This window comes from Chionomys nivalis, chromosome 1, assembly GCF_950005125.1.
Source record: "Chionomys nivalis chromosome 1, mChiNiv1.1, whole genome shotgun sequence".
NCBI classification, from domain to species: domain Eukaryota; kingdom Metazoa; phylum Chordata; class Mammalia; order Rodentia; family Cricetidae; genus Chionomys; species Chionomys nivalis.
This window is the reverse complement of record NC_080086.1, coordinates 110,765,452-110,791,387: the sequence shown is the minus strand read 5'-3', so window position 1 is coordinate 110,791,387 and position 25,936 is coordinate 110,765,452. Positions and strand designations below refer to the sequence as shown.

Below are 25,936 nucleotides of genomic sequence, written 5' to 3'. Positions count from 1 at the left end.
TAAAGCAATGGGACTTTCTAACATAAAGAAGTCATAGGAATTAGACTGCATTCTTTTTAAATATTTATAACTGTGTGTGTGTGTGTGCCACTCAACACGGCTGCTGGGAAAAGAACTCTGTTCATCCACAAGAACACAAGAGCTCTAAACTGCTGACACATCTCCACACTTATGTTCTTAGTAAGTTCATTGTTCTGTAATATCTTCATACATGAAATTCTTTTTTTTTTTTTTTTTTGCTTTTTTTTTCGAGACACGGTTTCTCTGTGGTTTTTGGAGCCTGTCCTGGAACTAGCTCTTGTAGACCAGGCTGGTCTCGAACTCACAGGGATCCGTCTGCCTCTGCCTCCCAAGTGCTGGGATTAAAGGCGTGCGTCACCACTTCCCGGCTTATATGAAATTCTTAGACAAAGTGAAAATTATCATTTCCACATGACTGTAAATAGACATTTCTTCCATTTTAGCACTTGGGAGGCTGAAGCAAGAGGCATCTTCAAGGTAAGCCTTAGCTAAATAGCAAATCAATAACAAAAATCTTCAAAATTTAATTTACTATTGGCATTGAAGATATTTATGGACCTACCCGTCAAAACAAATGGAAATTGAGCAAGACAAAATCTGACTAGAGATTAATTTTCAAGAGGTGGAATAAGGTAATAAATCAGAAGAGTTAAATAGATTGCATAGAGGGATGATGAAGTTCCCAGAGTAGATCATTTATATGTGCACTTCTAATAAGCCACCATAGTGAGACTCATCATCAGTTAGACAACACACAGCCCTTGAAGTTGGTGCCTGGTGGTCAAATATGTATGGAAATCATTAGGACATTGGGTGGTTTGAAAATATATTGTGCTTAAAATCACCTGTTTGTCCAAAGCATACACAGATGACTATCTATGTGTATAATATCCCAGTGTCTATACTGGATGCAAAGTTGAAACTTTGTCAGTCTAGTGAGAGAAATGTTTTCTGATACCAGCACACACAATGACAAACATTTCCTGAGGAGGAACAGAAGTCACAATGTTAATTAGTTTCCCCTCTCTCGTCCTGTGATATTTTTAATTTCTTTATAGAGCATGCCCCAAAAGTAACGGATTATAGAACATTATGTGACTGTGTACTACCCAGAGCTGAATTTCTTTTGATTTGTAAATATAAATTTTTATAGAAACATAATCAGCATCTTATTGCCCCCCCCACAATAGGCAGTACTAGTTTGTCCCAGATAAATCTCAAACATGTTGTGCTTTTTTCTAATGCATCCTAATAGGAAAATAACAAAGGCACATCTTCCAGTTTTCAACAGCACTTAGTGAAATTTGAATGTGTAGTAATGCTATCCTCACTTTTTTTCAGAACAAAGGTGTGAGAAATACTATGTGTAGATACTGAAAATGTGGTAAATATATATATATATATATATATATATATATATATATTGAAAAATCGGTACATGGTTATAAGCATTTAAGTTATTGAATTTGAGGGCAGTTAGATGGGATTTGGAAAATAACATGGGTGAGTAAACCTGACACAGAAAGAAAAATGCCTAAGTTTTTTCTTGTATGCAGATCCTAGCTACCACATTTCCATGTTTATTTAACCATGTGTATAGGAAAGACCATAAAAATGGGGACAAGTAGAGGGAAAAAGAGTTTGTTAGAACACATCACAAAAATATTGGGAGAGAGTATAACAGTGGGTTAAAAGGTATAAGCAAAGAGGGCAGTTTTAAGATTTGAAGAAAAGGGTGTATGTGTATGTGGTAAAAAAAATCAAAACATCCATGTCACAGAGAAAGCTAGTTTGAAACCACAGTTAAAATATAGATGACTCAATGGATATTTCTCCATTGATGATCACTGCTGCCCCAAGTGCCATTGGTTACTAATGAGAAATTAGTGCCAAGGATGGGACACTTTCCTGCTATTTTCTGGCCCAGGCGCAACTAAGGTCTCCCTCCCTCAAACTGCAGGTTATTGCCAATATTCATTGTTGCCCATCACAAAGCTTTTTCTAAAGGAAACATATGGTTTGTAAACAGTACATTGACAAATCAAATTGTAACTTAGCTAAAAATTTTCTTTTTAATAAGTAGCTCCAAAGTAAAAGCCCTTACTTTACCAAGTGGTAGAAAAAAAAAACTCAATTATTACCAGCAGTAAAACCAGTAAACCATAATAACAACCGGTCAAGAAAAATATGTATTTTCAAAGACTAGAATGAATATTAGAATAAATCACCCTTCTCTCTCTTGGTGAGTATCTGTCATAATCTCTTTTTTTCTACATTAGAATTTTTTATTTGTTAATTGTATCTCCACCTCTATGAATATGTTATTTTTTACTCATTTGTGTGTCTCACTGTGTTTATGTGTGCACACATATGTGTATGTGTGTGTGTTCAATAGTAAGTGTACATGTGATTGTTAGAAGACAGCTTCAGAATATGATATATTATTTCTACTATGTAAGATCCAGGAAGGCAATGCAGATAATCACATTTACTGGGAAGAATCATGACTAGCTCATGTAAAACACAAAATATCTGGAACACGCTACCAAAGAGGACAAACACTTTTAAGTTTTATTCATTCTAAACCCTTTGACTATTTTCCCACATTTATTCTAAACATAAAGGTTCTCACAAAGTGAAAAATTTATTGAGTATAGTAGGAACTCTGGATGTTAAAAGATTTTCCACATGGTTATACATGTAAAGTCTGTCTCCAGAGTGAATTCTTTAGAATGGCAGCAGGAACTCTGAAGGCTTTGAAGAATACTTAAATGGATATATGCTTTAGAATTCTTTCCACTGTAAACCTGTGCATGCGGGTTACAGAAGCTGGATGTGCTGAAGATTTTCCCACATTAGAGATAATGTGTGAGATCTTTATGCTTGTTAAAATCACAAGAACATATACCATGTGTACACACAAAAGGTTTCTATCTAGTGTGGATGTTTTTACTCTTGTACCAAATGAATCTAGTAAAGGCGTTCTGACAATGGTTACATGCATTAGGCTGCTGACTAGTGTGAAGAGGTTCATGTCTGTTATGATCACAAGAGCAGCTAAAGGCTTTTCCACAATTCTTATGTGCATAAAGCTTTAATTTCAAGTGAAATATTTTATGCCTGTTAAGGTCAATAGAATGAACAGTTTCTACATCTTTTACACACACAGGGTTTTTCTCAAGTTTGTTTTTTTTCATGCAAATCAGGAGAAGTCGAATTGTTCAAAGTTTTCCTGTAATGTATACATGCAAAAGCCTTCTCTCCAATTTGAACCCTTTCACGCATGTTCAGCTGAATGGAGTGGATAAATGCTTTTCCACAATGCTTAAATGTATGAGACTTCTTTTTAATGTGAACTCTTTTCATGAGTCTTACAGGAAGTGAAATTGGTGAAGGCTTTTTCCACAATACCTGTGTGAACAAGGTTTCTATGCAGTGTGACTCCTGCCATGTCTGTTATAACTACTGGAGTTGTTGAATGAATTTCCACAATGCTTACTTACATAAGGCCTTTTCTCCAGTATGAATTATTTCATGGATGTTCAGATGACTACGCCAGAAAAAGGTTTTCCCACAATGCATGCATATATAAGTCTAATGCTTCTCTGCATTGTGATTCCTTTCATGTCTGCTACGACTACTGGGGTGGTTGAAGGCTTTTCCACAATGCTTACATGCATAAGGCTTTTTTCCAGTGTGAATTATTTCATGAATATTAAGAAGACTGAGACAAGAAAAGGCTTTTCCACAATGCGTGCATGTATATTGACTCTCAACCCTGTGCATTCTTTCATGAATTCTACAAGCATTGGAATTGGTGAAGGCTTTTCCACAATGCTTACATGCATAAGGTTTCTCTCCAGTGTGAATTCTTTCATGAATGTTTCGATAAGTAGAACTGGTGAACTTTTTCCCACAATGCTTGCAGGCATAAGGTTTCTCTGCAGTATGGCTCCTTTCATGCCTGCTACGACTACTGGGATTGTTGAAGGCTGTTCCACAATACTTACATGCATAAGGCTTTTCTCCAGTGTGAATTATTTCATGTGTATTCAGAAGACTGGGACAGGAAAAGGCTTTTCCACAATACCTGCATGTATAATGCCTCTCTGCTGTGTGCATTCTTTCATGAATACTACAAGTATTGGAATTGGTGAATGCTTTTCCACAATGCTTACATGCATAAGGTTTCTCTCCAGTGTGAATTCTTTCATGAATGCTTTGATAAGTAGAACTGGTGAACTTTTTTCCACAATGCTTGCAGGCATAAATTTTCTCTGCAGTGTGGCTCCTTTCATGTCTGTTTCGACTACTGGGGTGGTTGAAGGCTTTTCCACAATACTTACATACATAAGGCTTTTTTCCAGTGTGAATTATCTCATGTGTATTCAGAAGACTGGGACAGGAAAAGGTTTTTCCACAATACTTGCATGTATAATGCTTCTCTGCCATGTGCATTCTTTCATGAATGCTACAAGCATTGGAATTGGTGTATGCTTTCCCACAATGCTTACATGCATAAGGTTTCTCTACAGTGTGCATTCTTTCATGAATGTTTCGATAAGAAGAACTGGTAAACATTTTTCCACAATTATTGCAGGCATAAGGTTTCTTTGCAATGTGGCTCCTTTCATGTCTGTTACGACTACTGGGGTGGTTGAAGGCTTTACCACAATGCTTACATGTATAAGATTTCTCTCCAGTGTGAATTCTTTCATGAATGTTTCGATAAGAAGAACTGGTGAAATTTTTTCCACAGTGCTTGCAAGCATAAGGTTTTTGTCCAGTGTAACTGCTTTCATGACTGTTATGATGATTGAGTTGGATGACGGAGTTTCCATAATGTATAGGAGCATAAGGCTTCTCTCCTTTGTGAGTTACTTTATGTTTCTCAAAACATGCTGCATATTTAAATGTTTTGCCACATTCCCTACAAATGTACCATTTCTTTTCAATATTACTTTTTTCATGGTTGGTAAGATCGCTGGAATCAATGAAGGATTCTTCACTGAGATTACATACGAATTGTTTCACTTCTTTATGGGTTCCTTCACCATTCTGGTCATATGTGCATCTCATTAAGACATTTTCATTGAGTTTATTTTCAGTATGAGTTCTCTCCTGAGGCTGATCAAAACAGAGACTCATACAGGCTTCATTACACTGTTGAATTTTACAGGGTTTCTCTTTCGGAGAAGTTTCAAGTACTTGAAGTAATTCAGAATAACTGCTATCTTTCCAATGTTTCTGATGTGTAAAAGCTTTTGCCACAGCTCCCTTAAACAGTGGTGGATTTCCTCTAGTATTTTCTCTGAGATACCCATGTAAGGATAAATGACCAATAATGTTTCTTACATAAAGTGAAGTCTCATGAGCTTTTACTCTGGGTGGCATGTCTTTATTGATCATACTCTCTAGAATAGATTGCTGGTTTTTATCACACTCAGTATAACATTCATATCCATGGTCTTTCTCAATCCCCTGAATTCTGCAAAAAAAAAAAAAATGAGAAAAACAATACTGTAGCCAAGAGAAATATTGGAGGCTGGCCTGTGTGGAACACAACTATACTATCTCAGAGGGAAGAGAATAATGGTATCAATGTCAAGGACAATTGATATGACATGGAAAGAACCTGCCATGTGTGAAGAAGTAGAGTATTGACTTTACTTCTCTAAGAATTATGAAGAAGCTGTATCATAGTCTTGGAGGTTAAGAACAATTCTTAATCTTTAAGAAAACCAGATTTAATGACAGGGATTCATGAGAAGAATTTTTTTTTTTGTCACAGCAAAAGAAAGCAGACAAAGCACAGTACTGATGCTCAAAGCCTTATAAGTATGAACAGAAACTAAAACTTTTTGCACATGATGGGATGTTTTGTGTAATAATCCATTGGAAACACTTCTTTCTGCCCTCCGTCCCACTTGATATATTTGTAATATTAATAGATTAAAGACATGAAATACACAAATATTGAATTTCACAATACAATGCTCCATTACAGGAATTTGTGTAGACTCATTTTTCACTTAGGTATATTTGGAACACTTCGCAAATTCTTGATTGTCCTTTGAGTTCTAAATGTATATTATAAATTATTTTCTACTGAATAAAAAATTACAAAAAAATTACCCCATATTCCTGCTGAGGTCTTTGTAGTCCTCTTCAATATTTTCCTCTAGTGCTTTTTCTAGAAAAAAATCCAGAGAATACATTACAACACATTCATATTCAACATAAAAATTACTGCAATCTAGTTCTTATGATATGGGTATGCACACTAAATTCACCACATTTTTCACTTTAAGAATTCAATATCAACATGATACACATAAGTATAACACAGTTCTTCACTGACTGAATAAGCAATGGGTATATGTAGTACATTTTACCTATGGAGATCAGGTTCAAATATGTTTCCTTCATCACATCTCTGTAGAGCTTCTTTTGATGAGAATCCAGCACTGCCCACTCTTCCGAGGTAAAGTTCACTGCCACATCCTCAAAGTTTACTGGCTCCTATGAGTACATATATTAATTAGGATGTTTATTTTCAATGAAAGACCAATAAGATATACAATCATCTTGTGTATATATATATATATATATATATATATATATATATTTCTGAAGAAACCTCTAAATTATTATATAAATAGCATTTACTGAAGAATATCCATGGGATGCTATCTTGATTACTTGATGACCCAATGTCTCATTTACCATTTATTAGTTTTTCCTTTATTAGCAGCTTCACATTTCTGAATTTTATGAACTGGACTCTTCAATTGTGATATGAAATAAACTGCTTCTGCCTTAGGAAACTTTCCTCAGAATAATCTGTGACAGCCAGAGGAAAAGCCTGATATAAGGTAGATCAATGAGGAAATCCAAGCAGCGATAGTGGAAGAAGGTGGAGTCAAGATGATGCCATGAAGCTGCTGAAGGAGAAAAACACCAAAACTCTTCCAGTAACCCACACCTTCATGCCGACTCATAGATGAATAGAAATGGGTTAATTTAAGATGTAGAGTTAGCTAATAAGAAGGCTGAGCTAATAGGTCAAAGAGTAGATAATCAATATTAAAGCAGTTATTTCATAAGCAGCGGTAGGAGGTAATGATCAGGAACCAGTGGGTGGAGAGAAACTGGTCCAGGGCAATTAGAGGAATGGAGATTATTTGTAACTACATAATGGTGCCCAATATCTAGCAACATACATCTACATAAAGCCCCAAAAAGCTTTAAAAAAGTGTTTCTAGACAGGAGTCGAATTGGAGCTTCCTGGTAACTGCATTTTTTTTCCAGAGAGCCTCTGTTTGCTGGTGGCTCGCAGAGACACTGTTCCTTTAAGACATGGCATCATGATGATCATGCTATGTCTGGAATGATTCTGGCTCTTTCAGGAGGTCCTGCTGTGGAGCAGTTATGGGGTTTGTGAGCAGTATGCAGCAACATGTTTGCTGGAGCTGGGGTGGTGAACATGGTTTGCAGAACTAGTGGTAATTGTACCTCCACCATATTGAAAGGCTGAGAGAGGCAGAGTCAACAGAAACCATACTGCTTACCATGTAAATAAACTAAACAAAGAAAAATCTCCTTGTTAGAAAAGGATTTCAGATAAACAATAGGACAGATTTAGGCATAAAACCCCCTAAAGGAGACATAGAGTGTTTCAAAAAATGTGCACAGGCTTCGGTAAGAGAGGACAAATATAGACAGGTATAAAAAGTTTTAAAAAATAAAGAATTTGAAGAGAAAGTAAAAATAATATAAAACAAATAAGTCACATAAAAATGGAAAATACACAGAGAATCTGGATTGTGCATATTATTGTGTTTTCTTTGAATTTTTCACTGCAGAGAGACATTTGATTCTAGGGATTGATAAATTAAACCAATATATATATATGTTAAACGTATCTTGACTTTGAAATTTGAGTTTAAGGATATGTTACTTTGCTAAAGATGTTCTGCTTTTGTTTTCACACATGAAGAGCATCTGTGAATTCTTCCAGGCCAATGTGGTTTGATGGAACAAGAACCACCCAAAAATGTCTCCATGAACCCTAAAAATACTTCACCCAACAAGAGCAGGAAGTAGTTTGGAAAAAACAATGCACAAACACCCAAAATGCTTGTTTATAATTGTTTGCTTTCATTTAAAGTGAGTTGATTAGAAGTGGTTAACAGTCACAGTCAATCTTTTTTTAAAAAAGAGGGTAGGGTAAGATATGATATAGAAATGAATACTTTACATTGGTATGGACTTTGGTTTCTCGGTAAAAAATTTAGGTCAATTTTTTTATATGTATATTTCTAGTCTTGTTTAAAGTATTAGATTTATATAGGTCATTTAAAAATGTAATGCATAATTAAAAATTACAGATTAATAGACAGTCATTAACAATAGTTAAACTTGTAATTATATAAGTTATGTTTCCTAGATATACAGAGATATTTTTCAGTTAGATAATCTTCAACACTTCAAAGTCCTAGAGAATATGGCATTTAAAAGGCTTTAAGAACTTAGACTTTTTCAAAAGTAACACATGTCTGCTTCTGGCAGCACCAATTACTTCGGAGAGGTTGATGGGCACTTAAGAAACTCATTACAGAATTTGCCTTCAATGTGACAAGGCGCTAGCCATTTGAGCAAGAAACTGCTCTTCCCTGGACTGATTGACAGTATTCTGTATAAACTGGACATGCAGGACCCACTTCTGGCAAGGAGACTACCTCCCACCTGAACCCAGCTTCAGGCATTGCCTGAATTCCCAACAAGTCAGGATACCTTTCTCATCAAAGTTGTAGGTATCCTGAATACCTTCCCTTCACAGTTGTAGGTAGGTATTGCCGGACTTTCAGACAAGTCAGGATACCTTTCTCCTCATAGCTGTAGATATTCAGCATACTGTCTCTAAACAGCCATAAGTATAGTCTGGCTTCCTGATAAGTCAGTATACTTTTCTCTCCAGAGCTGTAACACTTGCAGGTATAACCTGACTTCCCAACAGTCAGGATACATTTCCATCCAGAGATGTAATACTTGCAGCAAACACACAACTCTCTCTGAACAATGAACCTAGCAACTTTCCGGCATCCTTCTTGGAACAATGAACTTTATTGGGCTGTATCAATATCTAATTAACAAATTGCAACAATGGCCATCCAGATAGAAACTAAACAGAAAAATAAAGAAACAGATGTTATGACTCAAAAAGATGTAGCAGATATCTATAAATACACAAACACAGACTTTACCTTCTTATAACCCTTCTCCAAAACTGACTATGGAACTGAGTATGGAACCATCTTCAAAACTGACTATGTAATTGGCTATAAAGCAAGTCTCAACAGATATAAAAAATATTGAAATAACCCCTGTATCTCTTCAAACTACCTGTATTTCTTCAAACTACCAAGGATTAAAGCTGAATTTCAACAACAACAGAAAGCCTACAAACTCATGGAAACTCAGCAACTTTCTACTGAGTTACCACTTGATCAAGGAACAAAAAAGACAGAAAGAAGTTAAGGAATTCCTAGAATTCAATGAAAATAAATGGTCAACATACCTAAATTATGGGACACAATGAAAGCTGTACTAAGAACAAAGTTCATAACACTAAGTTCCTTATGCAGAATTTGGAGAGATCTCATACTCAAGACTTAACACATACCAGATTTAACAGCACAAAGCTGTAGGACAAAAAAGAAACATATACATCCAAGAGCAGTAGATGGCAGGAAATAACCAAATTGAGGACTGAAATCAATAAAACACAAAGAGAATAATCCCAAAGAACCAATGAAACAAAGAGTTGGTTCATCAAAAAAATCAACAAAATAGATAAACCCTCATCAAAAGTAAAGGCAGAGAGAAAATATTCAAATTAACAAAATCAGAAACAAAAAAGATACATAACAACAGACTCTGAAGAATTCCGTAGGATTATTAGGTCATATTCAACAAGCTTTACTACATAAAATTGAAAAAAGGAATGGACAAGTTTCTTGATAGATACCACTTATCAAAGTTTAAACAAGATCAGATAAAAGCCCAAATAGACCAATCCCTCCTAAAGCAATAGTAATCAATATTTTTTTGATTATTTTATTGCTTTATAAATAATACCATTCAAAACTTCCACTTACTCCCCGCCTCCCATTTCCCTCCTACTCTCACACTCACTCTCCCCTTCCCCCTCCAGTCCTAAGAGAGGGCATGGTACCCTGCCCTGTGGGAAGTCCAAGGCCCTCCCTCCTCCATCCAGGCTTAGGAAGGTGTGCATCCAAATAGACTAGGATCCCCAAAAAACAGCACATGTAGTAGAGTCAAAGCCCAGTGCCATTATCATTGGCTTCTCAGTCAGTCCCAATTGTCAGCCACATTCAGAGAGTCCAGTTTGATCACATGCTCGTTCAGTCCCAGTCTAGCTGGCTTTGGTGAACTCCCATTAGCTCAGGCACACTGGACCAACCCCTCGCAGTCCTGACTTCCTTGCTCATATTCTTCCTCCTTCTGTTCTTCAACTGGACCTTGGGAGCTCAGTCCAGTGCTGCAATGGTGGTCTCTGTCTCTATCTCCATCTGTCACCAGACGAAGGTTCTATGGTGATATTCAAGATAATCATCAGGAACACGCCCCGCTGGATGGCCAGAAAAGTTTCTCAATAAAAATTTTCAACCGAAAGTCTTTCAGGGACAGATGGTTTGAAGGTAAAATTCTACCAGCATTTCAAGGAACAGTTAATACCAATACTCTTCAAATTATTTCACAAACTAGAAACAGAAGGAACATGGCCAATTTTTTTCTATGAGCCATCAGTCAGCAAGATGCCCAAACCACACAAATACTCAACAAGGAAAGAGAATTACAGACCATTTTCACTCATGGACATTAACGTGAAAATACTCAATAAAATCCAAGAACACATCAAAAAGATCCTCTACCATGATCCAGAGATACACAGATAGTTCAACATAAAAAAAATCTGTCAATGTAAGTCTCCATAGAAACAAAATAACTGGAAGAAATAAAACACACGGTCATCTCATTAGATGCTGAAAATCCTTTGACAAAATCAAAGACCCCTTCACAATGAAAGTCTTAAAGCAATCAGAGATAAAAGGGTCATACTGAAACATAATAAAGAAGTATACAACAAATCAAATGACATCATCAAATTAAATGAAGATAAACTCAAAGCAACTCTATTCAAGAAAAAGACAAGACTGTCTACTCTATCAATACCTATTCAATATTGTACTTCGAGTTCTAGCAAGGGGATACAAAATAGAATGGAAAAAGTTAAAGTACCATTATTTAGAGATGATATGATAGTATATACAAGACTCCCCAAAACACCAGGGAACTCCTCTGGTGTGGGAGAATAGTCTGTATTCTGTCAATTATATTTTAAATAAACGCTGATTGGTCAGTAGCCAGGCAGGAAGTATAGACGTGACAACCAGACAGGAAGTAGAGGTGGGTGAGTGAGAACAGGAGAATTGGGAGGAGGAAGCCCATTCCTTCCCAGTTCTGTCCAGACATAGAAGAAGCAAGATGTGACCTATTCCGCTGAAAAAGGTACCGAGTCATGTAGCTAACATAGATAAGAATGGGTTAGTATAAGTTACAAGAGTTAATAAGAAGCCTGAGCTAATGAGCCAATCAATTTATTGTTAACATAGACCTCTGTGTGATTTCTTTGGGATTTAACGACTGCAGGAACTGGGCAGAACAAGGATTGGGCAGGACAAAAACCTCAGTCAACACTCCTCCAGCTGCTAAACACCTTTATTCAGGTGGCTGGATAAAAGAGTAACAAAAAAAGTTGCTGTCCTATATACAAATGACAAACAGGCTGAGAAAGAAATCTGGGAAATACCATCCTTTACAACAACATCAAATAATCGTGGTATAACTCTAACCAAGCAAGTGAAAGACCTTCACGCCTTTGTAGAAAGAAATCGCAGAAGATATCAGAATATGGCAAGATCTCCCATGCCTTTGAATCAGTAGAATAAACAAAGTAAAATGGCCACCTTACCAAAAGCAGTCTATAGAGTCAATGCAATCCCCATTAAAGTCCCAATACAATTCTTCACATACTTTGAAAGAAACGTACTCAATTTTCTTTGAATACAAAAGAAAAACAATACCAACAAAAAAACCTCCAGCATCACTCAAATAATTCCGTATTATAAAAAACTTCTGGAGATATTTTCCTTTATCCAAGTTGGCCTCCTCATCTTCTATGTAATTATTTTAACTATTATTAGTCAGAATTATCTCAAATGCTGTTAATATTTCCTTCAATTCGAGAAGAGAGATCAGAAAGTGAAGGGGAAGCTGCAACCTGTATGAATCCTAGCAGATGAGAGATGCCAACACCATGGATGACTGCCAAGGACAGAAGCAGTTGTGGACTTGAGGTAGTCTGAGTCTAGGAGTCAAGTGATGTGTGCTGTGGATAGCAGGACAGAAAAGTTGTGTCCCCTAAGCCCTTTGAAGACTAGACTATCATGCGTGAAGCCCAGATGAAGGACACTGAGCTACAGAATGTGATTAACATTGTTGAATTTGGGGTTTGCTTTGAGCTAATTGTACCTGTGCTCTGCATCTTTCCTTTTGAAATCAGAAGTGCATATCTTATACTTGATTTTATAGGAGCCCACAGAGGAGACATTTTGGGTTTAAGAGACACTAAATATTTAAAGTGTATAATTTTTTTAAGACCGTGGAGATTCCTAAAGTTATATTCTGATTTATATTGTGATAATAACATGAGATCATGGGGACAAACAGGAAAGGAAAAGTAATATGGTATAATATGGTGTAATAGTGGTGAATCTGTATGTCAAGATCACAAGGAGTCAATTGTGCTGGTTAGGGTTTTGTCCACTTGACACAAGCTACAGTCATCTGAGAAGAGAAAACCTCAACTGCAAAACTATTTCCATCAGATTTGCCTATTGGCAATCTGGGAGGGGGTATTTTTTTGATTTGTAATTGATGTGTGAGAAACTAGTCTGCTCTGGGTACCATATATTAGCATATGGGCCTGAGTTCCATGAGAAATGAAACTGAGGAAGTGTTGAGGAGCAACCCAATAAGCAGTGTCCTTCTCTAATCCCTGTTCCAGTCCTAGTGTTTATCTCAGCAATAAGAAGAAATTAAAAATAGCTCTTCTGAGGCTAATGAGGTAACTCAGAAGTTTAGAGGACTGATGGCTCTTCCAGAGAGACCATGCTTGATTCCCAGCACCATGGGTGGCTCACAACTATCTGTAACTGCAACACCAGGGGATAGGGATCTTATACACTCTTTTTCTTTTTCTTTCTTTCTTTTTTTAAAATATCCAACTAAAAGGATTTATTTCAGCCAGCTGAGACTACACTCAGTTATTTGGGACCTAAGGGAAGCCCCAAGGATTTAGACCAAATCCCACATCCTGTAATCTTGCTCAACAGTGCAGGGGGAGCTTTTGCCCCAGCAGGCAGTTTAACAGTAGCCAAGATAAGCAGTAGCTGGAGGGGGAGGTCTTATACCCTCTTTTGGCCTTCAAAAGAGGTCAAAATGTATTCATGTACTACAAGAAAGCTGAACACAGACATACATGCAAATAAAGCATGCACGAAGAACAAATAATTCTAAAAACCAAGATAACAACAACAAACATCTCTTATACATAAAGCCCTGAGAAAACATCATAAAAATACATCAAATACTTCTGAGTATGAGGAAGTTTTTGTGTAATGAACCACTGAAAAATCTTACATAGTTAAATATTGCAGCATATTTTAGTGACATTCAAAATTACAGAGATGGGATATTCAAATTCTGAAAGATCATATACAATTGCAGTTTTATAAACATCCATGTTCAAATTAATTTATACTGAGATATATTTAGATAATATACTAGATTCTCAGTTGTCTTATCATCCCCAAATGTTTGATGTAAATTCCTCTCTCTTGAGTATAAATTACCCCAGATTTCTCCTGAGACTCTGGTAGTCCTCTTCAACATTTTCTTCATGTATTTTCTCTAGAAGTAAACCCAAAGAAATCATGACTTAGTCAACATTACAAAAATTTATTACATTCTAAATTTTATGATGTGACCAGGCACATTAACTTCACTCCATGTTCCCTTTTGATATTTCAAACCAGAAACCACTAAACACGTAAGCAGGAAACAGTTGTCTGAATGAATAAGCTAAGGAATCATAGTGTGTTTTACCTATGGAGATCAGGTTCATAGTTTTCCTTCATCACATCTCTGTAGAGCTTCCTTTGACTAGAATCCAATAAAGTCCATTCGTCTGATGTGAAGTTCACATCCACATTCTCAAAAGTCACGGGCTCCTAAAACAGTGCACATATTAGGATGGGTGGGTTTACCTGACAGGTTGACAGGATGCAGAACCATCTAGCACATGTTCTTCGGAAGACACTTCTAAGTGGTTATGCAAATAAAGGTTAACATGAAGATTATAGGGATTACATGAGTTAATGTGAGAAAAACCACTCACGGTGCATGGAAGCAATCTCTGACTTGTATGCAGGATTATATTAGAAGAAGAAGAAAGGAACTGATGAACATACAGCAACACATTCTTGATTGTGGTTATGATTTTGTAGACAGAAGTTTCTGTACCTTGGTCCTTCAGTGTTAAGTCCCAAAGAAACACACAGGGCTTATATTAATTATAAACTGCTTAGTCTATTAGCTCAGGCTTATTATTAAATAGCTCTTAGAACTCAAATTAATCATGATTCTTGTCTATGTTGAGCCATGTGGCTTGGTACCTTCTCTCAGGGAGGCATTCTCATCTTACTTCCTCTGTGCCTGGATGGTGTTTGGCTCTCTACCTTACCTCTTCCCAGAATTCTCTTAGTCTGGTGGCCCCCAACTACACTTCCTGCTTAGCTACTGGCTAATCAACATTTCCTTAAACCAAATGAGTGACAAATCTTTACAGTATACAAAAGGATTATCCCACAGCATGACTTGACCATCTGTTTCACACTCTAGCTTTAAGGTTTCTATCATGATTTACTAAACACTTCAACCAGGAGAAGAAATAAACTTTTACTGCCTTATGTCATTTTTGTCAGGTAGTTTATCACAGCCATAGGAAAAGCCTAATATAGGAACATAGGGCCATTGTTGAAAATAAGTCTGACCAGGTTCTCTAGGCATTTTAAACTTGTGTGTGTGTGTGTGTGTTGGAAAATAGTTTTTTTTTTTTTAAAGCAAAGAGAAAGAGAGCGAGCGAGCGAGAGATCATCATAGAAGACAAAGCAAATCTGAGTGGACCATTTGGTAGATGCTGTCTAGACAAAAATGATGAAAGAAATGCTTACAGAAGACACAAAGATCAGGAAGACTCAGAGTAGAACAAGGATTCAGTTTTGAAGTAAGATGGAGGTCATTGCTTTTTAAGTTCTTCAGTAACCTAGCTTTATTCTGCCCTGGGACCAGGAACGTAAAGGAACTTATGTTTAAAAACAATGAAGTACTTTAGTAAGTGAAAAGAGTATAAGCAAGCTTAAAATTTTAAGACATGAGGTGATGAGAAAGCAGCTATAATTAGTATGAAATTAATTCTAGGCCCTGGGAGAATAGTGAGACAGAACAAGAGAAACAACCTGAGACTTTACTTGGGTTTTGCACCCAACACCCTGTGAGTATTCTTTGAACAATCATCTGTACGTAACCTTGGACCACATCTGCTATCAGGTTTCATGTTTAAGAAAAATAGCACTGTGTTAGCCCCTCAGACACCTTATTAATTTTGAAACACATCTGGGAACAATGAAAAATGGCCTGAAAGTAATGTGCCATTTTGGGGCACATGTACCATAAGTCAAACTATGTTTTCAAAATTAGCATCTAAGGAAAGTCTTTTTACCACTTTTCCTGTGAATAGGCATATGATTAAAATCAGAGGCATGTTGGGAAAGGGCATATGCAGGGAGCAAGGCTTTCCAAATGTCCCCCTTTCCATCAAAATGCAGAACCTGCTGTACATTCTTAGACACCAAATCTATCTTTAACAGCCACAGGCAATAATTGGTGACCCAACCCTGTTCATATCCACAGTTTGGATATTTTAGGAAGATTATTGAAAAGAGTTTCTGTGGAAGCACATTCTGCCTCTTCAGTCAATAGCCTTTAAGATACTAGCCCACTTGGGCATCGTCTCTTATACTGTAAAAGCAGTGGTAAACATGAGCCCGTTCTCTTGCTTCTGGCTCCTGCTTCCAGTTGCTAGACTCGGTTCCTGTTCACATACAGGACTGTTGGCGAGGACAGTGATCTGTAAATTTTCCCCTTAAATAATAACCCTTCTATTATTCATAATTCTGAACTGGTATGGGATTGTTTTGTGACTTATGTTATCATCCTGTGCCCAAACGTTTGGTTTTAGAACGAGCTGGCTCTATTGTCTGCCGTCAGCTCAGAGTGCGCCTGACTAGGCATGAGCCTCCTCCCTCAGCTGACCGTGGCCTGTGCATGGAACCAGAAGTTCATTTGGATATAGAATTTTCACGAAGTGGTGATTTTTCTTGCTGCTGAGCAACCGATCAGGGCCTACCATGGGACACACAGGTTGTGATTTCTATTAATAACCCAGATAGGTTAGTTTTGTAGGTGGCCCGCAACACCTACTGGTAGGCAATGGTTATTGCACCTAATCCAGCTAATTAAACCACAGGTAAAATTTAATATCCTAAACATAGATCATAAGTTACTAATTTAAAAGGGCAATATGTCAGACAATCGAACTGTCCAAGGTTTCAATATCCTCTTTACTTACACCATGTGTGAGGCTTTACAAGAGTTATATGATGTCCCTTCTACATCACTATTTTTGATTCTGGGGATTAGTCTTGTCCTCAATATTTTTTTCTTAAAAATATGGTTTGACAATAGGACGAAGAATGAGGTGTTTTTAGAAATGGTAAAGTCTTTATAGACTGATACCAAACTTTTCAAGAAAGAGTTTGGAAATCTGAAGAAGGATATGACCACTTTAACAAAATTCAGTCAACTGAGATACTTTTAGAAATGGTACAAACTGGTACCAAGCTTCTCAAACAAGAGGTTGGGAATCTGAAGGAGGATACAAACAATTTAACTAACAAAATTCAGAAAACTGAGGTACTTTTGGAAATGTTACAGACTGATAGTAATTTATTTAAAGGAAGATTCAGTACTCTAAAGAAGGAAACAGCCAATTTGGCACATAAAACCCAATCAAGAATACTTCCCACTTTCTCTTCTGTAAGGTTCAGTGTGCTAGCTTAATGTTGAAGACTTTGATCCATTTAGACTTGAGTTTTGTGCATGGTGATAGATATGGGACTATTTTCATTCTTCTACATGTTGATATCCAGTTATGCCAGCATCATTTGTTAAATATGCATTCTTTTTTCCATTTGATATTTTTTGCTTCTTTGTCAAAAATCACGTGTTCGACAGAGTGTGTATTAACATCCGGGTTTTCTATTTGGTTACATTGGTCCTCGTGTCTGTTCTTATGCCAATACCAGGCTGTTTTCAATATTAAAGTTCTGTAGTAGGGTCTGAAGTCAGGGATTGTGATGCCATCAGAAGTTCTTTTGTTGTACAGGATTCTATTGGCTATCTTGGGTTTTTGATTTTCCATATGAAGTTGAGTACTATTCTTTCAAAATCTGTGAAAAATTTTGCTGGGATTTTGATGGGCATTGCATTAAATCTGTAGACTGCTTTCAGTAAGATTGCCAGTTCTTACTATGTTAATTCCACCTACCCAAGAGCATGGGAGATCTTTAACTTTCTGGTGTCTTTTTCAATTTCTTTCTTTAAAGATTTAAAGTTCTAGTCATACAAGACTTTTACTTCTTTGGTTAGTTACTTTGAAATATTTTATGCTACTTGTGGTTATTGTGAATGGTGTTGTTTCTCTGAATTTGTTTTGGGTCCTTTTATCATCTATGTACAGGAGGGCTACTGATTTTTTTTTTGAGTTAATCTTGTATCCTGCTATATTACTGAAAGTGTTTATAAGTTGTAGGAGATCACTTCCTAAATATAACCCCAGCAGCACAGACACTGAGAGAAACAATTAACAAATGGGACCTCCTGAAACTGAAAAGCTTCTGTAAAGCAAAGGATATGGTCAACAAGACAGAACAACAGCCTACAGAATGGGAAAACATCTTCATTAACTTCACATCAGACAGAGGTCTGATCTCCAAATTATAAAATGAATTGAAGAAATTGGTCATCAAAAGAACACATAATCCAATAAAAAAAAATGGAGTACAGACCTAAACAGAGAACTCTCAACAGAGGAATCTAAAATGGCTGAAAGACACTTAAGGAAATGTTCAACATCCTTAGTAATCAGAGAAATGCAAATCAAAACAACTCTGAGATTCCATCTTACACCTGCAAGAATGTCCAAGATCAAAAACACTAATGACAACTTATGCTGGAAAGGTTGTGGGGAAAAGGAAACACTTCTGCATTGCTGGTAGGAATGTAAGTTGGTACAGCCCATTTGGATGTCAATGTGGGAATTTCTCAGAAAATTAGGAAACAACCATCCTCAAGACCCAGTAATACCACTTTTTGGTATATATCCAAAGGATGCTTAATCATGCCACAAGGTTATGTGCTCAACTATGTCCATAGCAGCATTGTCTGTCATAACCAGAAGCTGGAAACTACCTAAATGCCCCTGGACTGTAGAATGGATAATGAAAATGTGTCCAAGGTTGAGACATTATCTCTACTGGACAAACTTCATACCTTGGAATCCTCAATGAGGGCATTAGAGCAGAACACTGGACAGAAAATCCAGACATTACAAAAGGCAATGGTAAGCAGATTTGAAAGGATTGAGCAAATTATCGAATTTGATGACCAGGAACAAAAGGTGAAAAGGTACAATTTAACCTCGTCGATACATAAAAATCTCCAGGATAGTTTTTCCACAGTTCTGCCTGCCTTTCCATTAATAACATCAGAAAAAGTATCTAGCCTAAAGTAACCTAAGGTTGTCAAAGAAAGTACATGGGAGCCCATACGTATGACCAATCTAAACAAGCAATTGTAGCTTATAGACTACATTCATCTTTGTTAGGGAAATGGTCAAAATGTGGGCTTTCAGTAGCAAAGCAATGCCTCAAAATTGGACTCAGTTAATCTCAGCAGGCCTAGAAAGTAGACTGCAATTACTCTGAAAGGGCTTTTTTTTGTTTTTTTTTTTTTTGTTTTAAAGAGGAGGCAAGAATTTTAAAGCAACAAGAAAAAGCAAAAGGACTTGAGATTGCCCTAGATCAAATTCAAGGTGAAGGACTTTACTCTGATCCTCAGGATCAAGCTCTTTATGATGTCCACACCTTGTCCCTATGAAACACAACAGCTTTAAAGGCTTGGAACAGGATTCAGGAACCAAGGAAGATATTTGAATCATATCTTAGGGTTAAACAGCGTCAGAGAGAACCTTTTAATGACTTTTTGCAAAGACTAACTAGGGCTGTACAAATAGGGGTAACTGACCCAGAAGCTAAACATTTAATAATTGAATCTTCGCCTATTGAGAGTGTCAAAACAGAGTGCAAAAGGATCCTTGGGCCTTTAAAGATCAGATCAGCACCCATGGATGAATGGGTCTTGCACACATTGAATGTCAAGACACTTGACTATGGTAAGGAAGCTTGAGTAGGAGAAGCAATTTCCAATGCTAAGAAAAGACATCAAAATACCAAATGTTTTAATGGTGATAGAATGGAACATCTGAGAAGGGATTGTAGACAAGGGATTCCTAGGAATAATGTCTCCTCTGGGAATGGCAGAAATAGGAGGACTCAGCCTTCAGGTATACGTAGGAGGTGTGGCAAAGGTTGACATTGGACCAATTAATGTAGGTCAATGAAAGATAGACAAGGCAACCTGATAATATCGGGAAATGCATGGGGGGCCTCTCACAGGCCCCCATGACTAATGTGGCATAGTCATTCCCAATTACTGTGGAGAACATGTCTCAACAAGAATATTAAAAAAATCCAATGCCTTCAGTAAAAAGCAATACAGGTCTGAATGATAGATTAAATGTGGAGGATGAGTCAAAAAACTTCAGTAGGAGAGACGAAACATATATTCTGTCAGACTTCTATAAATGATCAAAGACCAAAGCTAAGAGTGTGTATAAATGACATTTTTATTGCAGGCTTACTAGAAATGGGTGTGGATGTATCATTACTCCAGAATCTTGGCTTTCAAATCAGCCTCTTCAAGAGGTAGATGTTCAGTTGCTGGGAATTAGAACCCTATCTTGGGTAAATCAAAGTACAAGATGGGTTGAATGCATAGGGCCAAATGGGCAAATAGGAAGACTAAGGCCATATATAGCCAATATTGCGGTGAACTTGTGGGGCTGTGACCTATTAAAGCAATGGAATACCCAGATGAACATTCCTGCAGCCCCAAAACCTTATGTTTATGAGGAAAGTCTTAGAAGATGTCATAGGTGACGGACACAAGCCATTCAGGCTGTATAAGACCACAAAGCAACTGATAAACCTTCAGAGGTACCAACAGCCCTGCCTTTAAAATGGTTAGCTGAAAAACCAATATGGGTTAAGCAGTGGCCTGTAGCTGAGGAAAAGTTGCAGACTTTAGAACAGCTGGTACAGGAGCAACTAGATGCTGGACATATAGAAGAATCTACCAGCCCTTGGAATTCTTCTGTATTCGTTGTTAAAAAGAAATCTAGAAAATGAAGGTGACAGATCCAAGGGCTATCAACAAGGTTATTCAACCTATGGACACTCTACAGTCTGAAATTCCTCTGCCTTCTGTTACCAAAGGGATGGCCTCTCATAGTTATGGATTTAAAGGATTGTTTCTTCATCATACCTTTACAAGAAAAAGATAAGAGAAAAGTTTGCCTTCACAGTGCCTACTTATAATAACTCTCAGCCTACTAGGAGATATCAATGGTTCGTCCTCCCACAGAGAATGCACAATAGCCCCACCACGTGTCAATACTTTGTCAGCCAGCCATTTGAAATACGACACAAGCAATTTCCTAAATCTATAATGTACCATTATATGAATGACATTTTGTGATCTGATTCAAATACAGATAATTTAGTAAAGGATGTTTGCCTAAATGGGGATTATAACTTGATCCTGAAAAGATTCAAAGAGGAGATTCTGTTAATTACCTAGTTTACAGAATACGTTTACAGAAAATTAGAACACAAAAGGCACAAATTAGGAGAGATCAGTTGCGGGCTCTTAATGACTTTAAAGATTATTAGGAGACATTTCTAGTCCACGACTGGCTGTTGGGATAACACCTGATCTAATAATTCATTTAAACAAAACCTTAGATGGTGATAAAAACTTGAATAGTCCCAGAGAATTAACAGCTGAAGCAGAAAAGGAATTGATAATTGTTGAGGAGTAATTACAGGAAGCACATGTAAATAGGGTGAATCCAAATCTTAATTGTATTCTTGTCATATTGCCTTCCAGAATTTCTCCTACACGAATTTTAATGCAGGGGGATGTTACTATCATAAAATAGATTTTTTTAACCATATAAACCAAGTAAAAAAATTAAAAACTTGTATGAAAAGGTCTCTGAATTAATTATAAAAGGTAAACTCAGACTTCATCAATTAGCAGGTATGAACCCAGCAGAGATTATAGTGCCTTTTACTGCTTTAGAAATAAAAGGTTATTGGAAGACAATGAACCCTAACTAACGGCTTGTGCTAGTTTTTGCATGAAAGACCAGTTTAAATTTCTTCTACCCTAAAATGGTATCCATTGACAGTACGGTAAGAATTAAGATTTTTTCCCCCCGAGGCTTTTTTTTTTTTTTTTTCGGTTTTTCGAGACAGGGTTTCTCTGTGGCTTTGGAGCCTGTCCTGGAACTAGCGCTGTAGACCAGGCTGGTCTCGAACTCACAGAGATCCACCTGCCTCTGCCTCCCGAGTGCTGGGATTAAAGGCGTGCGCCACCATCGCCCGGCTAAAGTTTCTCTGTGTAGAACTAACTCTGCTGGAACTCACTATGTAGATAAGAATGACTTTAAATCCAAAGATCTGCTTGTCTCTGTCTCCCAGAGCTGGGATTAAAGGACTGTGCTACTACCACTTGGCAGGAACTAAGAGATTAACAATGAGGGCTAGTAATAATCAGATATAATGGTGCATGTCTTTAATCCTAGCAATTAGGAAGCAGAGGCAGGTAGATCGAGGCCATTCTGTTAACATAGTGATTAGCAGAACAGTCAAAGGTACACAGTGAGACACAGTCTCAAGAAGAGAGATGTTTCCAGACAAAGACTCTCAGAGCAGCTGGGCTCCTGGAAGAGGTTCAGATCAGCATGTTATGATCGAATGCGACATAATTCAAACAGCAAGTAAATGCAGAAAACTAATATTTATTGTAATCAAGCTGCTGCTGATCCATCAGGGATGCAGAACAGATTCGGGAGCAGAACTGTGACCCTGAAGCAGAATGTTACAGAGCTTTGAAAGCACAAAACACACAAAACCAAGTTACAGTTACATTTTCCACCAATCAGTATTCAGGGAACAGGAGCTTTCCTAGGGATATTTCTTCTCATTGGTTTTCATACTCCTGTGGCTGGGCAGTTTGCCCAGCATTCATGCCTCAACTTGCCAACCAGGATCTGGGTCACCCAGGAAGGTCTTGGAAAGTTAAACTTCATTTGACCTTTATTCAAAAAGAAAGTCCTACTCAAACTGGCTTCAGTTTGGTTCCTTCTTACAAACAGAGAAGCCTGGAAAAAGCAGAGACCAGCCAACCTGCTGGGTAAAAGGTTAGACCAGTTGAACTATCAGCAAAGAGCAGTGCCCAACCTGCTGAACTGGCCACAGGCTTGTATGGCTCTCTGGCTGACCGGCATTCCTGAGCTGTTGCCCATGCTACAGTTGGCTTTGGTAATGCAGCTGTCTTTAATTCATTTCTGACCCTGTAAGTAACTCCTCACTTATATTTCTATAATCGCCCCAATGAAACTCACTGGCTCACCAAGGTGGACTTTGGTAGTAGCCATACTTTAGTCTATTGTTGCTTTCCTGTCTGGCTTGAAAAGATGATTGGTCACACCTCCAAAAGAATGTCATCACAAAACAACTACATATAAAGTCACAGATTAATTCAATTTCAGTTTATACTCAGTGACTTCAATACCCAACTCACCAGTCAACTAGTGAACTAGACAAGAAATAAACAGAGAAAATCTGTAATTAATGACACAATGAGGTCAGCTGCGGTCTGGTATGCCTTTAATTCCAGCACTCAGAAGCCAGATGCGGGTAGATCTCCATGAATTTCAGGTCACCCTGGTCTACAGAACAAGTTTGAGGCCAGCTGGAGCTACATAATTGAGACTGAGGCTCAAAAGGACAATAACCAAACAAGCAAACAGAATGAATGACACCAAAAAACAGACTGACCAGCTAAACACACAAAGGATATTCTACTCAAACAAAAAAGAATATACACACTTCTAAGCAACTAACAGAAAGTCTCTATATGAGGATACAAAGCAAGTTTCCACAAATAGAGGAAACCTAAAACAATGTCTTGTATTCTATCTCATCACAATGCAATAGGACGGAAAGCCAATAGTAACAGAAATGATAGAAAACCTACATACTCATAGAAATTAAACACACTACTGAATGATGAATGTGTCAATGAAGAAATAAGGAGATCAAGTATTTCCTTATATTAAATGAAAATGAAGCCATGATGTGAGAAGACGGATAAAATACAATGAAGACAGTACTAACAAGTTCATTTATAACTCATTTTCCTATCCTGAAGTTATACGAGAGGTTAGATGGTGGTTGTGAACACCTTTAATCTTAGCACTGGGGAGGCAGAGGTCAGCCTGGTCTAGAGTTGAGTTGCAGGGCAGCCAGGTGTACACAGAGAAACCATGTCTTGGAAAAAAACCAACCAAACAACCGACCAAACCAAAGACAATAACAGCAACAGCAAAATCACACAAGAGAGATTCCCTCCCTCCCCTCCAAGGTCTTCCCTGTGGAGGTCTCAGAGCATGTCTCACTGAAAACATCCTATTTGATGCTGATGTTTTCTGTACTGATCAGGAAAGTCTTCATAACACTACCTTTGAAATACATGCACACACACACACACACTCACGTGAGCACACTAAACAAAATATACGTGGTAGTGTTTGCTTAATATGCAGAGACTCCCACCTTCTGTTTCCTACAAAGCACCACATTAAACCAAGTGTGCTGCTGACTCAGTTTTTGCAAGCCCAAAACTTGGGAGGTGAACCGAGAATCACAACTTCAAGGTCATCGACAGCTACTATGGAGCTCCAGGACAGAAAAACCGAAAAATAAAAAATAAAATAAAAATAATCTCACAAAAGGCCCCTTCTGCTTGGAGAAGCAGTCTCGAGCAAAACCAATGCAACACCAAAGCGATTACAGAAAATGATAAAAACAGGCCGGAAACGAGTGTGCCAGGGCAGACAGGCAGCAACGTTCACCACCCGCGTCCCTTCCCTGCACAGTCCGAACTCCGCGTCTCCAGCCCTGCAGGCTGCATCGTCTGCGGAGGCAGAGGCTCGTCGCGGATTCTCCATGACAGGCTGGGGACTGGGATGAAGCAGTTTCAACAGCACCCACAGGGCAGGAGGGGCCTCTCGACTGCCGGCTGCGGGCTCCGCCTGTGCCAGACTCCACCCCTGAGTCTGCAGCACAGCGCCAGGGACCTTCCGGTCGGCGGCGCCAGGCTGCACCAACGACTCCAGGAGCCACCGCGCACTCACCATGTCCTGCTCCGGACGCGTGCTGAGGTCCTCTCGGAGGGGCCTGCCGTCAGAATAGGTGACACCGACGGAAACCAGCTGTCACACACCTCACAAAAGCTACACGGGATTCAAAAATGGAGCCAGGGGCGGAAACCGCGGAACATTCTTGTTCCTCATTCGACATTTCCAGCAAGGAAGTAATAGCGTCCCTGATTGGCGAAAGCTGTTGGACCCGCCTTCTTATTCATGAGTAGCAGGGCCAACATCCTTTCCCATCACGGGGGAGGTGGGGGTGGGGGGGGGGGACGACAAAATAAAATCAACATCCAATCGTAACCGAGGCTTTCCCCCTGGAAACGACTGAGGGATAATTGCACTTAAGGGGAACACCCTTTGAGATTTTAGCGCACAGACTCGCTTCCCCGTGTACTCAGTGGGATCCTAGTTTTATTGCACATAAAATAGTGCACAGATTGGCTCTGAACAGCCCAGATTCAGTGCCCTTAAAGAAAACCCGGGACCATAACAGGAAGGGTCCCGGGTTAGTGAAAGCAGAGTACGAAGAACGAGGGCCCAATGTGCCAACTAAAGAATTTGTCACGAATGCACTTCTTGACTGAGTGCGGGAAAACATAATTACGATAACCCACAGTCTCAAGTGTCAACGTATTCTCAGTCTTCAGGACCGCACACTGTGCTGTAAAGGAAGCCTCACACAGGAACGTTTCCTAGTGATGAGGGAGAGATACCAAATAAGTTAATCCAGGGAGCATCCTATAAGTTCCTTCTACCATGAAATCGCTCCTTCAGCACTTTAACATTCACAAGATGGGCAAGGGCTTCCGCAATCATATTAAAGTTTTAACCAATGTAAACTATCAAATTCGCAAATACTTCTCTAGGGCTCTATTTTCTAAAGTGTGTCATTAAACATGGTTGGTTTGCATTGCAATGAGAATCTGAAGAAAATCTAAACAAACAAAAAAACATAGTTAAATAGCACCACAAACCAAATGGACATAATAGACATCTTTTGAACAATCCATTCAAAGTGAAAAGAAC

General features: G+C 38.1%; 1 protein-coding gene across 3 annotated transcripts; it reads right to left on the bottom strand.

The window, feature by feature from the left end:
• Positions 1-319: 319 nt before the first annotated feature.
• Positions 320-25,007, bottom strand: LOC130869513 (zinc finger protein 709-like). Of its 3 annotated transcripts, none has more exons than XM_057761750.1 (6): positions 24,893-25,007; positions 14,275-14,399; positions 14,022-14,079; positions 6,417-6,543; positions 6,157-6,214; positions 320-5,509 (listed from the first exon to the last, which is right to left on the bottom strand). In XM_057761750.1, the coding sequence occupies exons 4-6, from the start codon at positions 6,448-6,450 to the stop codon at positions 3,616-3,618; spliced, it is 1,986 nt and encodes a 661-aa protein (XP_057617733.1). In that variant the 5' UTR covers positions 6,451-6,543; positions 14,022-14,079; positions 14,275-14,399; positions 24,893-25,007; the 3' UTR covers positions 320-3,615. The 3 variants fall into 3 exon arrangements, with proteins under 3 accessions (XP_057617733.1, XP_057617743.1, XP_057617725.1); XM_057761760.1 differs by lacking the exon at positions 24,893-25,007 and adding an exon at positions 24,312-24,445; XM_057761742.1 differs by lacking the exons at positions 14,022-14,079; positions 14,275-14,399 and having other exon boundaries at positions 24,893-24,989.
• Positions 25,008-25,936: the final 929 nt, after the last annotated feature.